This window comes from Scomber scombrus, chromosome 21 (genome assembly GCF_963691925.1).
Source record: "Scomber scombrus chromosome 21, fScoSco1.1, whole genome shotgun sequence".
Classification (NCBI taxonomy): domain Eukaryota; kingdom Metazoa; phylum Chordata; class Actinopteri; order Scombriformes; family Scombridae; genus Scomber; species Scomber scombrus.
In genome coordinates, this window is record NC_084990.1 from 8,050,965 (window position 1) to 8,068,358 (window position 17,394).

At 40.0% G+C, this 17,394-nt stretch overlaps 1 protein-coding gene across 1 annotated transcript in view; it reads left to right on the forward strand.

Moving 5' to 3' along the window:
* shisa8b (shisa family member 8b) overlaps positions 1-17,394 on the forward strand; it is a 31,418-nt gene that overhangs the window by 5,376 nt on the left and 8,648 nt on the right. The window contains exon 2 of the mRNA XM_062442313.1: positions 9,837-9,961. Coding sequence (XP_062298297.1) covers positions 9,837-9,961 — 125 coding nt within the window. The remainder of the gene's footprint in view (positions 1-9,836; positions 9,962-17,394) is intronic.

Consider the following 17,394-nt stretch of genomic DNA (forward strand, 5'->3'; position numbering starts at 1 on the left):
GCACCTAACAGTTCCAGCTTACCAAAGGTTTCAATATCAATTACATATAAAAACCTACTTTTTATGCAACGTTGCGTCTTCTTGTAGGCTATGTAAACTTTTCAGAGCAATTTTGCCTGAAACTTTTGTTAATTTCTGCTCCTACAATAACCCAATATCAACCAGTACAGACTATCACAGGAGCATCAACATTGTGCTATCATAGACTGTAAAAAATAATGAACGTTGCCATCAGGGTGTCAGTCATTGGATTATGGACCTTGGAGCCTTGGGTTTGACAATTTGACAGTTGCCATCATAGCTTTTTGGAGCCAGGAGTGACCATATTTGGACAAGAGGGTGGCGCTAACATTAATGCTATGCTTAACTGTGATAATGCTAATGCTAATCAATATTATCGCTAGCAAAACACAGGATTAAAAACCATTAGACACAATGTTTTTACCAGAAAACTGAACATTCAACTCCTTAGAGGGTCAATTAGTAAAACCAAATGCTTAACACAACTTTTTTAGACGACCACAAAGTGTTGGTAGTGACTCGTCAAACACAAGGTAGCCAAACCCTTAAGCATTCCCTGCTTAACCGTCTATTTTACTCTAAATGGCACCATGATTTACACAATGAACATCATGATGTGTCCAAGAAGACTTGAAACTAGCGATTGAGACCACAAACTCATTAAGAAAGAGTTTGCTAAGGTAATAAATCAAGTGAGAAATAGGGTCATTTTCTCACAGACATCCATACAATCAGACTTCTTTTTGGGATAGTAGAGTCGCCCCCTGCTGGTAATAAGAGAGAATGCAGGTTTAAGCCACTTTCGCATTAGCTTCACTTTTCAGACCCGAAGTTTCCCACCTGTGTGCTATCCAACAGTATTTCTCTGATGAGCCCCACCTCTCCGTTGCTGCTATTTCTTCTGTGACTTCCTCTGGTTTAAGGAGGTAGGAAAAGAGACTCCAGTCAGGATGCAGATCACACCGATGTGAAGCATAAATACCTGTCATACTAGAAAATATGTCTGCACAAAGACGTTTTTGAGCGAGTTTTGTCAGTTTCCTCCTCCTCCGATTAAATTTCACAGCTTCCCTCCATCTCTCCTGCCTTCTGACTACCTCCAGGCTTAAGTTGTCACTCTCTATCACCTCTCACCTGTCACCACTGTGTTTGTTTACATGCATGTATGCTTGTGAGTAAACGTGCAAAGATTTGCACATGTATGCGCCTGCGTCACCACTCAACGCAGTTCTTCCCAAAATGAAAGGACATATAGGTTGACAGCTTCCTGGCTGAATCAGATGTGACAATTTTCACCCTTAAGCTACTTTACCTTCCTCTCTCTTCCTCTACTCGCTCCTCTTCAGTCCTGCCGGGCTTCACGTAGGCCCACACACACTTAAATGTGGGTCAGCGCCCACTGAGTCAAGGTTTTGGCTGTGTGCTGTTCCTGTCTTTTGTCTTTGTGGTTGGCCTGTTTATCAGGGTGAGGGGAAAAAAATTGTTGACATCTAAAAAGTTTAAAGATTGGCAGTTTGCATCTTTCACGCCTTCAGGGTTGCATTTTCGGTTTTAAATCCCCAGAAAAATAGTTTTACAAAGATGAAAATTCAGTAGGTTATAGTCAAGCCCATATCAATCAAAAGTGAAGTTCATAGACCAGTAGACACACTGAGAGTTGGCCCCTGTAGCTCTATTTCATCCTTATTCCAAACTTCCAACAAACCATCTGTCTACAACTTCAAAACACACGAAAACCAGCGAAAAAACAACCCAGGTAACTGTGTGGGCTGCAGAAAACTTCAAATTTAGCATACAACGGCATAGACTCACAGATCAGTCATTAAATGCTCATAGAAACTGAGGATAGTCTACTAGGTTTCATTGTTAGAACTGGGTGGAAACAATTAGAGAGTTTAAAAAAAAAACCTGTATTGCAGAATCAATCCAAAGTCTATAGTGCAGCCCTTTATATTGGGGCAGTGAGATGCAGTTCACTACAGAGGAGAATGAGGGGAAAGCATCGTTTCTGGTAAGGCGTGTTGTAGCAGCTAATAAGGTATAAACGGCCGATAAGGTAATAACGGCCAATAACGTAATCATTTTGCCCATTTTAAATGTAATAAAGCCGATAACGTAATAACTTTTTGCCAGTAATGCAACAAGTTATTACATTTTATATCCAATAAGAAACTTAAATAAAGTGATAGTAGCAAATTATTAGGTTATCGGCTCCACTTATTGCATTTGTAAAGGACATTTTAACCTAGCCAATAATGTTGTTACATTATTGGCTAGGTTAAAATTATTGGCAAAATTTTGTTACATTATTGGTTCAGAAATGTCATTATGTTATTGGCAAGATATTACCTTATTGACCTTATTGTATTAAAAAACTGGCAAAGTTATTAGGTTATTGGCTGCTATATGTGTACTTGACAAAATGTAAGGAGCGTAGGTTTCTTATGGCGCTTTTCCACTACACAGTTCCAGTACGACTCGGCTCAACTCGACTCGGAACGGTTCCAGGAACGACCTTTTCCATTACAAAAAAGTACCTACTCAACGTGGGTGGGGTCGTCATAGCACAGCTCCGCGAAACTGCAGTGACTTCGTTTTATACGCGACACAAAACACATAAACACATGAGGTAGTGGTGTTGCTGCTGTATGTGGCTTATTGTCACACACAAAGCAAGAAAATTGAGCCGTATGGCTGTAACACTGTTGCCGGTATTTAAAAATGCCGGGTTTGATTCTTGTGTGGGTCGGCTCATGACTCTTCCAGCGACAACTCTTTTGACCAATCAGTGGCCGGCAGTCTGTTGAAGTCACATTTAGTATTGGCTCGGCTCGCTTGGAACCTCACCAGACCAGGTACTAAAAAGGTACCAGGTACCAGGTACTATCCCTAGTGGAAACGCAAAAAAACTGAGTCGAGTCGAGTCGTGCTGGAACTGTGTAGTGGGAAAGCGCCATTAGTCCCCATTCTCACCACTGTTCAAGCAGCTACTGTGTATTAAGAAATCCCAAGACTTAAGTAAATGGAGAGCTCCAATTGTCTGGTATCACAACACTAGCAACAGCATTGCTTCCATTTCCAAGGTGGCAGAGGGATAGGCTACATATTAGCTTGTTAGCATGGAAATAAAACCACAGGTACTACCAGTTCAGTATCTAACAACTTAATAATAACCCCAGAAAACTATAAAGGTGTCTTGAGGAATTCAAAATCACCATACCTTTCACCTTTCATTATCATGGTGGAAAAAACATTTTCACAAGGCCACCTGTTTTCTTCAGGGAAAAGCTGAACAAGTTAGCTTGTTAACAGCAGTTAGACACAGCTAGACATCTGCGTCTGTTAACAAGCTAACTTGTTTAGCTTGAATAGATAGCTATAAAGACTTCATGAAACAGACACATCACCATAAAACTACACTGATTGTTTTCAAAGTAGCTTCAAAAAACACAAATTTAAAAAATCACAGGGCAATTTCTGTGCTAGAGAGATGATTCCTACATCTAACAGCTATATATTACCCATGAAACTGTATACTAAATGTAGGTTAATTACAAATAAATCACAATAGAGCATTTTTCTTCAGTTTTCAAGATGGTTAAAAATACATATTGAATATACATCTCTGACAGAAGGAGAGTTAGCTTAGCACAAAACCACAAACACTGCAATTAACTGCTCCATGATAATCCACACAGCTATGTAGGCTACTTGAAAACTGTAAAATCACCATATGTGTCACCATTAATCCTGTTTGCTACGCGTATTATAATTACAGCTACATGTTGTGTCCAAGAAATCAATTGTCAGATGTAAGCGTAGGTGGAAATGGCTCATCGTTCATTGTTTTTAAGACCAAAAAGAATAAACTTGATTTGATAGATTTGGTGCATAAATAAATTGAAGAAAGTACAAAGAGAAGAGATTCAGTCAAGCTGTGTGTGTCTCATAGATGGTCATTTAAATAACTGAGGAAAGTCAACAAACCAAACTGAGACAAAAATGGGTGGCTTACTGTTAATGATCTATACATTTAAGCCTTAATTCATTCTTGAGTGACATACATGTAATTTCAGAGACAATGGAGCAGACACTGCAACAACATCTAAAATAGCAAAGATATAAACCCACCGCAGTGCCACAAAAACACATTTTTACTGTATGTGCAGGCTTTTATGTGTGAGATGCACAATGTCAACTTCTCACTCTTTATCAGTAATCGTCAGTGGCAGCAAATCTGGTTTTACTCTTACTGCACCTTTGATGAAAAGAGGGAGCGACGAGAGAGCAGTGACAACAGAGGGGAAATAAAGAGATTGTGATACGGAGATATTTTCCTTTATCAGTAGAAAGGATTATCTAAAAGTTCTGTTTTTAATAGATAAATTGCATGAAGGATAATGTCAAGAAAGTGGAATGTGATTTTTGGGAGAAGATAGATTGTGAAAGTAAAGCATGAGAAAAATGACAAAAGGAGAGGATTGATGAGTAATGGATGGACAACACAGAGTGTGTTAGTGTGTGTGTGTGTGTGTGTGTGTGTGTGTGTGTGTGTTTGTGTGTGTGTGTGTGTGTGTGTGTGTGTGTGTGTGTTTGGCAGATGGAGGTTAACTGCTGTCCTAAGGAAAAGGTCAGAGACAAAACACACACAGCACAGCTTTTAACAGGCTAATCTGGCTCTTTCAGACTGTCATGTTTATCATTCCCACATACTGCGACATAATACCAAGGCTGAATAACATCACCAGTAGCTATCAGATAAATAGCATCAGGGCTAAAAAAAACCCCATGAAAATAATACACAAATGTAATTGTAAATGAAGTGGAAGAAGCGATAAAAGCAGAGATAAAATGATTGATGGATATTTGCATCCACATGTGGAGTTAGAGGATCAATAATGTATGTGTTAATGCACTAGAAGGGTATGAGAACTGCACGGTGTGTCCTGACCATACATATCAGCCTGACTGTATTCAGGACATTTTACATTAGAGCGATCAATGGAGCCGTGCTGCAGAGAGACACAGAGACATGAAGCGGGGGGATTTCTCTGATGGGTTCAGTGCTTCAAAGTTTGCTTTCAGTGATATTAGTTGTAACTAATCAGTGTGTGTGTGTGTGTGTGGGTGTGCGCGCTCTGATCTGAGTGATCTGGGTAGGTAATTGATTGTTACAGGACATTAGCAAAGTCTCATCTCACTGTGGCGGTGATGTGATGGCGGAGCATGGAGGTACTGATGATCTCAGATTTTAGGAACATTGTCATTACATAACATGCTACATGAAGGCTAATCATGGAAAATATTAGCTTTATATACAGTCGAAGCATCATATTCTGTCAGGTTTTTGCAACAGTAGGAATCAGGTAGAAAATGAGTATATATTTCATTGCCAAAAATCTGAGTATAGATGTGTTTTTTTAAGTTTTGGAGCATTATTAACATTATTAAGAAACATCATTAAAAGTTTTACGTTTTTCTTGTTTAATATTGAAGTAAAAATGCAACTTTTTCCAAATTGCATATTAGTAGAGAAAACATCTGTAACTGTTGAAACAACTCTCGGAGTGATTGCTGCCTGAAGAAATGGATTCAGGGTAACAAATCCCAATGGTCATTTTAAGCATTTACAAGGACTATAAGGTAAAGTTGCTGCAGATCTTTAAACTGACCCGGGTTCATAGCATTGCATCATTTTATTTAGGGAAGTGTAGCTATTTTATGCAAGCATGTTAAGCAAACTGGTGAATGATGTGAGCATTGGTTGAATTTGTTGAAATTCTCACAAATTCCTGCTGGGATTGATTAGAGTAATGTAAAGGATGGGCACAAATGAATGCAAATGTAATGCTATGCTGCATATTAATGACATCACTTAGTTTGCAAACTATGTACATGGTGGAAAAGCTAGAGATACTGTATATTCTGAGAGATTTGAAAGAGGTGATGACAGTAACAAGCAAGCACACTTACTAGAGGGCACAAATTTAGCGAATGAGACCATAATGACGCATAAAAAAAAATGATTCACTCAGTATTTCTAGAGAGTCAGGGATATTTTGGATCTAGCAGCTATATTTCTGCATTGGTTTCAGCTTCAATCCCTGGTAGTTACCACCTGGTTAGATGAAACTAGAAGAACTGGGATTCTTAGTAGCTTATTGTAAGTTATAATGACAACATTTTGGTGAAATGTGGAACTAAAATTGCACCAACAAGACAGGAACAGGAAGTCTAGAAGTACACCGTAAATATATAAACTTAGAAAGTCTCTTTCTGTCAGTCTACATCAACCTGTGACTCCTAATACTTTAACCAGCTGCACGGCCATCTTTGCACGCCAGCCGCAGTAACTCTCGTGAAGCTCAGCCAGCACTCCACAAACACTACATCGCCTGGAGACAGGTGCAATTTTCGTTGCGGATTAAAAGTCCAAATCAGCAAGTTGTCTGAGTGGCGAGCCAAAAGAAAAGTGCGTGGAGACCTGAGGCGCCGAGCGGCAATGAGTCACAGAGGGGATGAGAAGCAGAGAGAGAGAGAGAGAGTGGAGGAGAGGAAGACAAACGGTATGGTTTAAAAGAGTAGGTAAAGGAGAAAGAGACAGATTTAGGGCTGAGTTTAGTTGAGGGGAAAGAATGAGGAGACGGGAAGGACAAATAATTGAAAAGTGGAAGAAAGAAGAGGAGAGAGGAAGAGAGATCAGGAGGTGTTTAAAATCTCTTTGTTGTGCCATGCAAATATTTAGAAGGGGACAGTTAGTGTGTGTCATAATCTAACACACACTTATACATGCACAGTGTGTACAAAAGGATCCACAGTAAGATGATTAAGATCTGAATTGATTTGAATGAATGAATAATTTGCTGGTGCAGAATCAGGTTTGATAAATAGGGTGCGACTCCGATAGAAGTCTGTGTTTGAGTGTCTTTAGTGTCTGTAATTTACATTTTTGGCTTCCCCATATTCCTCCAGGATGCCTCATCTACTTTTAATTAAGCTTGTGATTTCCTACATTTCCCAGAAAGCTTTTAATCAACCAAAAATAGGCTCATGAGTAGCTGTACCTCGTTTTAAGGGTTCTACTATAATGTTTCACTCGCACAAACTGTTAACACTTTACCATTTAACCACATGTGATACTTTTGGTTGATAAAACAAGCAGCTTTATCGTAGCTGACACCAAAACTGCTATATGCCATAAACAATATCCCCACAGTAACCATTTTTTTGGCATCTGTGACACCATTACTCAGTTTGTAGATGATCAGAGAAGTGGCCAGAGGGTCTCGTTTTTCTATTTGGCAGGTTGAGTATGAACACGTTGCCAGTGGCTGTCGCTGTCAAGTCGGACATACTCTTAAGTTCTGTGTGTTTTGTGTACCTGTGCGCATGAGTGTGTGTGTGTGTGTGTGTGTGTGTGTGTGTGTGTGTGTGTGTGTGTGTGTGTGTGTGTGTGTGTGTGTGTGTGTGCGTGTGTGTGTGTGTTTGTGTGTGTGTGATAGTGGGGGATAAGCGTACGAGCTTCGTTAGCGGAACAGAGGCACCGGTGTTTGAATTATTGATCAAGGGAGTGAAATAGCATCAACACTGTAAATTCAGCAAGAGCGCAGAGAGAGGAAATGTGTTTATTCAAAGTGGTGAGCGTGTGTGTGTATCTGTGTGTGTGTGTATATGTGTGTGTGAGAGACAAGGAGGGAGGTGTCATCAGCTGTGAAAAGGAGGTTTGAGGTGGTCGGGTAGCATGTGTCTTCAGCTGATGGTAAATTGATTAAATGGATGGAAAGTCCTTGCATAGGAAAGTGCAAATATATGTATGTGTGTGTGTGTGTGTGTGTGTGTGTGTGTGTGTGTGTGTGTGAGAGAGAGAGAGAGTGTGTGTGTGACCCTGTGATTCCTTTTGCATTTCTTGCATCCAAAATCAACAAGCCCTGAGTCCAAACACGACCATATTGCAGGAGATCGTTCCCGTATGTTGTGCAGCAAAAACACGCCGCCAGTCAAGTACAGCTGACTGGAAATCATCCTCAAGGTTGATCAAAACCATATGAATGTTGTAAATGTGCCACTTTTTTGCTGAAAATGTCTTCACAGTGGGAAAAAAAGTTATCTTATGTTATTTGGCTCAGTTTAATCAGTTTAGTGAAGTAAAAGATTCTTCCAAAATAGAGAGTCACATGACACAAGTATCCATGCCAAGATACAGGGAGCGGCTTCATATTCCTGATTTAGCTTGAAGTGAATGAAGTGTGCATGGTTGGCTCAACATCTGCACAATATTATACAGATAATTGGCAAAAGCCTCCAAAAATAAAATAAAAGACAGCTTTCGATGTTTGCTGGGTGATTCCACGTGATCTGTACCACTGTTAACATCTGTTAACCTCTGTAAAAATCTGTTAACCCGAGCAGCACACACACACACACACACACACATGCGCACACACATACAGTTTTCACCCGATGTAGAATTACACAACCCCATCTCTTTTCACACTTGATACATAACAATACACACACAGGCTTTTCCCACACTCAGTGAATACACCCTCCCCTGGGATGAAGGGACGTACTGTAAATGTAACGCTTGCATGTGTGTGTGGAGCATGCAGGAGTTCCAGCTGTTGGGAAAAGCCCTGTGGTGAGGATAGCAGATGATTTTTGTTAACGCGTTCACTGACGGACTGATATTTTTGAAATCAAGTTATGCAACGTCTCAATTGTGAATATTTCATCTGGACACTTTACATCTATTTTCAGACTTAAGGATGGTTTGAATTATGTTTTCTGGCCTTTCTGGTTTTTGTACATATAATTTTGTGTGTGTACAGTACACAGACTGCAGAAGCTAACCATGTTTACATGAATTCAGCTGCTGGACTGTTGGTTACTGGATATATGAGCTTTACATATGTGTATGTGTTTCTATCCAGCCGTCTATCCATGGTGAGGACGGGCAGCATTTGTGTGTCACAATGTGAACACACAGAAAGATACTGAATAAACAAAATGTTCCGCCAGTCACAGAAATCCTTGGTTATTACAATTTACTCAGCTTACTGATCACCTGGGGCCAGATTCATCAAACTCTTTGTAGATTCATAACTAAATCTGTGTGTACGCACAAAGCCACCGATATGTGTACACATTTGTGTCATCAGATTTATAAAGCTGTGTGTACACATGCTTCTGTTTCTACTACCACTATTGTTGATCTAGGTGCACGTGCACAAACCTCATTCCGACTTGTACATGTAGGCATGAATGGATGAAGACGTGCCCTAAACCAGATGTTTTCATATCAATATGCTGCCTGCTCCACCAGGCTGTATACCTGTCAATGAAACATACAGAAGAGAAAAAGTGCAGTTTCACAGATTGTGTTGCACCTCTGAGATTCTCCAACAACCAGAAGAGTTGTCATTATGCACAACTCTGTGGTTCTTCATGCAGTCCATTTCATGAAATCATCACATGGATCAGCAGATCAGCAGCAGTGATGTCCCAGATTTGTAATCAATGATTAGTCTGTAGCTCCTATCTTAACTGTCTTTATAATGTCATGCATCGTTTATGCATGTGGCCCCTGTCACCAACAGTTTTTTTTTATCAGTCATCTGCTTTGTATTCAAGTGTTTTATAATGTTTTACAAATGTAGAACTATGATTCAACCTGGTTTATCATTGGAGAAACAATTGCAAGCCTTTAAGTGTTTGTGTGTGTGTGTGTGTGTGTGTGTGTGTGTGTGTGTGTGTGTGTGTGTGTGTGTGTGTGTGTGTGTGTGTGTGTGTGTGTGTGTGTGTGTGTTGGCTTACAGGACGCTGACAGACCTGCTGAAGCAGCAGGGGGGCGAGGTGAGCTCAGTGGAAAACGCCACGGCAAGTTCACCAAACGGAGGGAGAGCCAATGGTATCTCAGCCAGGATGCTGCGCAGCAGGAGTGGTGAGTGCAGAGTGAGAGAGAGTGTGCCAGCACGCAGGCACAGAGACACTCTCCACAGGCTTAGTGACAGACACATACATTAACACACACAGGCTGTAAGCGCTTAAAAGGCACAAAAGCCAACACAGAAGGAGTAGAGATACACACTGGACCAATGCCAACACAGTATTTGTGTGTGTGAAGTCAGTGAATATTACACTCCCATTCCCAGTAATATATTATAATACAAAAACATAAAACACAACTTCAAGGAGTTTGGTTTCAGCCCATTTTGCATCTTTTTCTCTTTGTCTGATTTCATAAGAAACAGCATTATATGATACACAGCATAATCTTTTCATGCATATACAAATATGTCTCATATTACCCACACACACACACACACACACACACACACACACACACACACACACACACACACACACACACACACACACACACTAAAGATATTCATACAGTAATAGAAATCTCATTTACTGTAATTGCATGTTAATCTGCCCTAAAGTAAAGTAACCATTCTACTGTAAATTATCTGCATATGAATGAAATCAAACTGTATAAATCTCAATACATATATATATACAGGGTGTCCATAAAGTCTCTTTATTTAACAAATTTATTACAAAAGCAAATGAATAGACAAATCTGTGGAAATGTAATCATTTAATACACCTCTATATGGGCACCATTAGTTGCACAAAGCACATCAAGACGGTACTCGATCTGTTCACTGTAGCATAGCCTCATCAATGGTGCCAATGGCATCAGTGATCTTTTGCTTCAGGTCGTTGATGTCCCGTATCTTTGTTCAATGCACGATACACATTAATGTGATTAAAAACTTTGATAACCACTGAGTACATAGAACAAATCTGATTAACATATCTCATCAATTGCTTTTGTAATGAATTTTTTAAATTGTAAAGAGACTTTGTGGACACCCTGTACATTTTGATATATGCTTCTGTTATTCTTTCCTTTAAGAAACATGTGATGTCTGACTTCTTGCATGACAAAAAATAATCTATATCAGAAAGTTGAAACTTTTTCCTAATATGGACCAAATCATTTAAAAGTTGAAGGGAAGGAGGAAATGACACGTTAAACCCCCCATGACAGAAATACAACTGTCAGAGCTCTTGTAGATTACTACTAACAGAAGTGAGTCAAGCAAATGTACACCACTTAAAGCCCTACAAGCAATCCTAATGTTACTCTTCCCTCTTGTCAACTACTGTACATTACACACATGCTACACAAAGCCATACACACATTAAACACAGAGTCAGAGTCAGAGTCAGAGCTCTCTCTGTCACTCTTGTTTTTCCCAGAGGCTTCCCTTCTCTCTTTGCCTCTCACACACACCCCCAAACACACAAACACACACACTTCATCTCAATGTCCAGTTTATGTGTCTTATGAAGCTCGCATGTGTGATAGAGTTAAAACCCATGGATTCAAACTGCAACTACAACTCTGGCTCACGTTGGCTTTTTGTCTGTTTTTTTGGCACAAGGGTGATTTTTTTTTGGTTGCTGCCTTGTGGTTTCTCAAACCTATTACGAGTCTAGGGCGTTACAGAATTAGATTCTCAGGATTGAACAATCGCATGAAGCCCTAACGGTGACGGGAAGACACAACAAAGTGTCACGCTGAGGCTTTTATCCGCTGCTGCGTAGACATGCATGTGCTCAACAACACAATAATTGCTGTCTACATGCACCATTTCACTACACAGCCATCACGACGATCAGTCTGCTCTCTGTTCAGGCGAAAAACAGTCAAATAAGATGAATAGTCTGTTAGGCTATAGCTGGAGAGACAAACTGTGTTCAGGTACTGTGTGGCGGAGGGGAGAAGATAGAGTGAGAGTGAACAATAGAGCATCTTCGTCTATAAGTAGAACACATGCTTGTTGCACGTGCAACACTGATGCACAACACACACACACACAGTCTAATTACTATGTTAATGTACTCAGGCTGCACCCCTAAAGGCAGCATGTGCCATTTTCTATACATCGAGATACAGCAGCGTTCATACATCACAGATTCTGACCAGGTATAAGGCCGCTCATCACTTTGGATGATGAGGTGAAGAGTGACAGTGCCTCAATTTTTTTCTTGTCCGAGTTGTGGTTTATCTTGCAACGCTTCAGCTGACCGGTCGTGTTTTTAAATGTGCGAGTGATGTGAAGGAATTTGTATGCATTGGTGTGCGCCTCCATGTGAACATGTGTGCGTGAAGGGAGGTGTGTGTATGTGTGTGTGTGTGTCAGAGAGAGGGAGAGCGGTACAGTGATACGAGCGGCCCCCTGCAGCTTTTATCTCTCATCTCTCGCTATGTAGAATTTCACACGCTGCTTATGACATCATGCAACGCTTTAATCCAGAGAACTTCATTGATTATAGAAACTTGAAAAATGGATTCACTATGTGGAACACCTTAAGCAAGAGGTGTGTTGTTACCATCATTATGTATCCAAGTGGTTCACTGATTTTTGTTTGTGGTCAAAGAGTTTGAAGTACAGTAAGAAGCAGTAACATTGAAAAACTCACTCAAGACATCACCAAGCTATGATAGAGTGGATGAAAAAATGAGTTTCAGATCACAGTGTGAATTCAGAGGCCGGTCTGTGATCCAGATAGCACAGAACATCTCTGCCCTTCAGTTATCAGATCATAAATATTAATGGAGACATATCAGTTGATTTTAATGGTTAGGATGATCTCTACTGACCAACTCTGATTGGTTTCTGTGTGTGAGTGTACAGTAGTCGTGTTTGGTATGCTTGGCTGGAAGACGGTCTAAAGGGTCTTGTCATGAATAACTGCTGCAGCTTCCAGTCAAAGTGAAATTCACACACGCACACACGCACGCACGCACGCACGCACGCACGCACGCACGCACGCACGCACGCACGCACACACACACACACACACACACACACACATATACAGTGGCTATCAAGAAAGAATTAAGATTAGCAAGACTCAGATGTTGAAATTTGGCAGTGGTGTCAAATATCTAAGTACATTTACACAAGTATTGAACTTTTTAGTATGTGTACTACAATTTTACTTCAGTATTTCTGAAGAAAGATTAGATAAAATTCCCAAAAATGAATACATGTGTGAAATAGAACTTCACACTATTAATTGTCTATGACCCCCTATAAGTCTTGTGACCTTTTGGAGGGAGCCCGACTTTAAGTTGGGAAATACCAACCTAAACAACGAAACTGTATGTATGTACATTATTCAGCTTCACCTCAACGACAAACACTACTTACACATTAACAGTCTCAATAACTATCTAATAATGTGATATATTACAGCAGACATTTTTCTGCAGCTACTGTTTTTACTGATGAATATTTCTGTACTTTTGCTGAATTAGAATTTTAAATGCTGTATGTACTTGTGTTGGAAAGTTTTACGTGGTTGGAATGATACTTTTACTTAAAGGACCAGTATGTAGGATTTAGTGGCATCTAGTGGTGAGGTTGCATATTGCGACCAAATGAATACCCTCACCCTCCCCTTCCAAGTGTCTAGGAGAAACTACAGTGGGCGCGAAAAACATGCCAGACCCTCTCTACAGCCAGTGTTTGGTTTGTCCGTTTTGGGCTACTGTAGGCGGTGCAACATGGTGGCCTCCATGGAAGTGGATCTGCTCTCTGTGTAGATATAGAGAGTTCATTTTAAGGTAATGAAAACACAAGTGCAGGATTTTTGGATCATGCTTTCTGTCTCTTCTGTTTCTCTATACAGCCTTTTATTTACCCTCTGTCTTTTAAATAAATAATTACTACACTCCCGTATTTTCTTCATTCCCCATTTCTCTCTTTTCTATTTCTTCACTTTCTCCCACCATTCCTCCTGCTGCAGCCCTTAAAGACATTTAAGTCTTATTTAGTTGTCAACAGCACACTGGGTGGTTTTAATCCCACTGCTGAGAGCCACCAACTGCTTCTGCCTGGGGGCTGACATGAACATCCTGCAGCTTCTAGGGGGCCAGAGCCGTCATACTGGATGGTTTTGAAGCACATGGTGGAACCTCGCAATGGAAACAGCATGTAGCACAATCTGTGTATTGAATGAAAAAACTATGAATGAAAGTAGTTGTTTGAGTCCATTTGGCAAGGGTTAAAGGCCTTGGAGGACTTGGCAATATAACCAGTGCTGATGATGATACCTACAGTATTGATGTTAATGTGTTCCATATTTACACATTTAACACCCGGTTCTTCCCAGAGGGCAAAAATGTCCAATGACATTGAAAATCAATCAAAATAGATGGCAAAAACATTTGTCCAGCGGGTAGTTTTGTGCCAATAAAAACAAAAATCCTCACTGTGTCGTATCCGAACACACTGTCGTATCCGAACACACTCTGACCGCGTTGTCCGACTAGAGTTCAAAATATTTCCCGGAGAGATTTCGGTAACCCGAAATCTGCCTACACATGCATTCTTGGTGGTCTTAACATGGGTTTAAGCAAAACTCATGTTGATATCTGAGGGTCAGAACATCGGTGCTTCACATCATGAATCATCTCCCTCTGTCCCACATTTTCATTCTCCTACTCTGTCTCAACTCTGCAGGGGTTACACAAATATTTCTATTTTATTTATACTTTTACTAATCTGATCAACTATAATTGTTAGACACCTAGGATTTAGGTTGACGCACACTGTACTGGTGTCTAAATAATGCAAAATATTCCCCAATAGAGCTGCAGGACAAAGTGGAACACTAGATAGATTGCCTGGGCAGAAAACAGATGCACAGTATTGGTTTTTCCACAGTAGACAAGATGGTTGACAGAGGCCTTTGGAAAAAGTCAGGCTCATTACAGACACAGCAATTGAACACATTTTAACTGATCGGAGGCAAATGTTAAAAGGTCTGCCGTCGCTCTATCCGTGGTTGGCGCTCGCTTTACAGGTCAGAAATGTCAAAAAGTCAGAACTCTTTCAAGCCGAAGACAGTTTCTTGAGATCTACATGAAGCATTGGCAGCTGACTCAAACCGAGGACATATTTGGTCTAAGAGTCTCCAACAAACATGACTCATTGCACTAAGAAAGCTTGAAGCAAAAACCAATGACCCATTTATCAAAGACGACTGCAGAAGTAGCCTGGCCTATTAGCGAATCACTACTTATAACTCAAATTTCACCTTTCCTTCACTTGTGTTGCTGTTGAGTTGAGTTATGGTTAACTCTTATCTCTTTCCTGGGATCATGAGAGGTATCTGACTTATTGCTGTTAATTAAGGATTTCAGTATGAATTTGTGCTCCCTTGCTCATGTCATATTGTTCGTGTCATGTTGATTATTCTGACATCAGGCATGTGTACGACCAACTCAGCAGATCTCACAGAGGAGGGAGTATAAAGTACATGGGGGTGGAAGAACGTTGTGTTTGTTTGCTCCAACTCTGCCGCAGTTAATGATGATGCGCACAGACATTCATATATGATCTCACTGATGACAGATGCGCTACGCACTCTGCTTTCTTGCTATATTCTGGGCGTTTAAGTCTGCTTATTCGTACCGTTGCTACTGGGTCTCAAACAGTCACACAGGGACATTCATATTTCATCCTGCTGACGACAGACGCCATGCAATGCATGCTTTCCTTTATCACTTTCCCCACGGCACTTAAGGCTCCTTTTATGTATCATTTCACACACACAAAAATACACTCAGAGATGTGCATTCAGACAAAAAAAAACCAACCCACATCATACAGTATACAGAAACATGTGCTAGGCTTACTGCTTTTCTTAGTGTTTCACGGTCATGAGCATTCACAATAGCTCGCCAGCAGAAATTGCAGGCAGATGGTATAGGTGAAAGAGAGAAAGAGAAAGAAACACAAATCCCATTACATCAAAAAACTCCTTTAACTCCTATTAAGTTGCTGACCCGAATCTAAATCTAAATGTTCCACCTCTTGCTGGTGCATCATTAGTGCTTCTGCTGTGTTCCAGACAAGCTGTGAAGTCAAAATATCCAACACTGTGTGCATCCATGCTTGTTATTTAATTTTTAGCCTAGTTCATATGATAAGATAAAAATGTACCCTTCTTCTTTACTCGAAAAAATGCAAATCAGAGATTGCTTCATGTCTGGGTGGTTCATTATTATTAAATCTAATTTATAGCAGCTTTTTTGTTAGCCAGCATTTATATTGTATTTTCAATCCCAGTTCATCAAAACTTCTAATCACAGTAAAATTGTCCCTGTGTGGATTATAACATGTAAGCAGTTAACTATAGTCCAAGCCAAACCCTAACCCATTAAGCTAAATGCTAACATAAATACTAATGCTAATGTTACAAATGCCACTGTGTACCTTCTCTTATGTCCATGTGTGACTGTTATTACAGATCCCCTCCAGACATGTTGAAAGGTACATCAAAATACTCTGCCTTGGATAATAATGTGTCAAATACGTTTACCCAAGTCAATTTAACTTATTAAAATCCTTAAAATTGCATCCATTCCTTCTCCCTCATTAAAAAAATACAATCAATGAATATGCAAATATTTTTAATTTCAAATGTTTAACCTTTTTCTAAGAGTTTGTGCACTGGTGTATTCAAGTTTGAACATCACATTTGTTTAAGCTGCATACTGGACAACTAATGGATCTAACAAATCATGATTGTAGGCCCACATCTTAAATTCAAGATTTTCTGTGAGCACAGAGAAACGTTCTCCCTTCTAAATGATAAAACACAATGAATCTGAAAACAGTGTCTTGTGTCAAACTCTTCACATATGAATCATTCTCCACAGCTCAAACATCCAACTGAAGTAATACATTTTTTAAATGGAGGGAGACTTTAAAAGTTGTCTCCAAAACACCTATTGTTAATTTTACATGATACGATGCAGAACAAGTATTATATCTTTGGGCTTCATCTAAATCAGTTACCAGCACATTTCATTGATTGGGATATTCTCTCTTTCCACCAGGTTTCCATTTAATATTCTGTAATATGCCAGTGAAACACACACTGTGGACCACTTCGCTCTCTTGCTCCCTCTGATCTGCCAGCTTGTTTCCAAACTCCTGCACCATTCAGACAGATCATACAGAGGAAGGCTCTTCTTCACCCTTGTACATGTTAGCCGCCCGGCGCCTGCAACTCCCACTGAGAGAGAAGACATTACATAACTCATTAAGCAGCGTTCCTGCCCTCTTGTCCTGTGTTTTATAGATCCTGATTTCACAGGTTCACTTAACGGAGAAATTATTAAATGTGCAACCATGCTGTAGCTTTAAAAACCACAATCCAAACCAGAACCTCTACTAATTCCCTCAGTTACTGTTTTATGTATTGGCTTGCACAGACTCACACACACACTTACATACTCATACTTTTTAAGTTTTGACGTGTACTCACAACAAGGCTCAA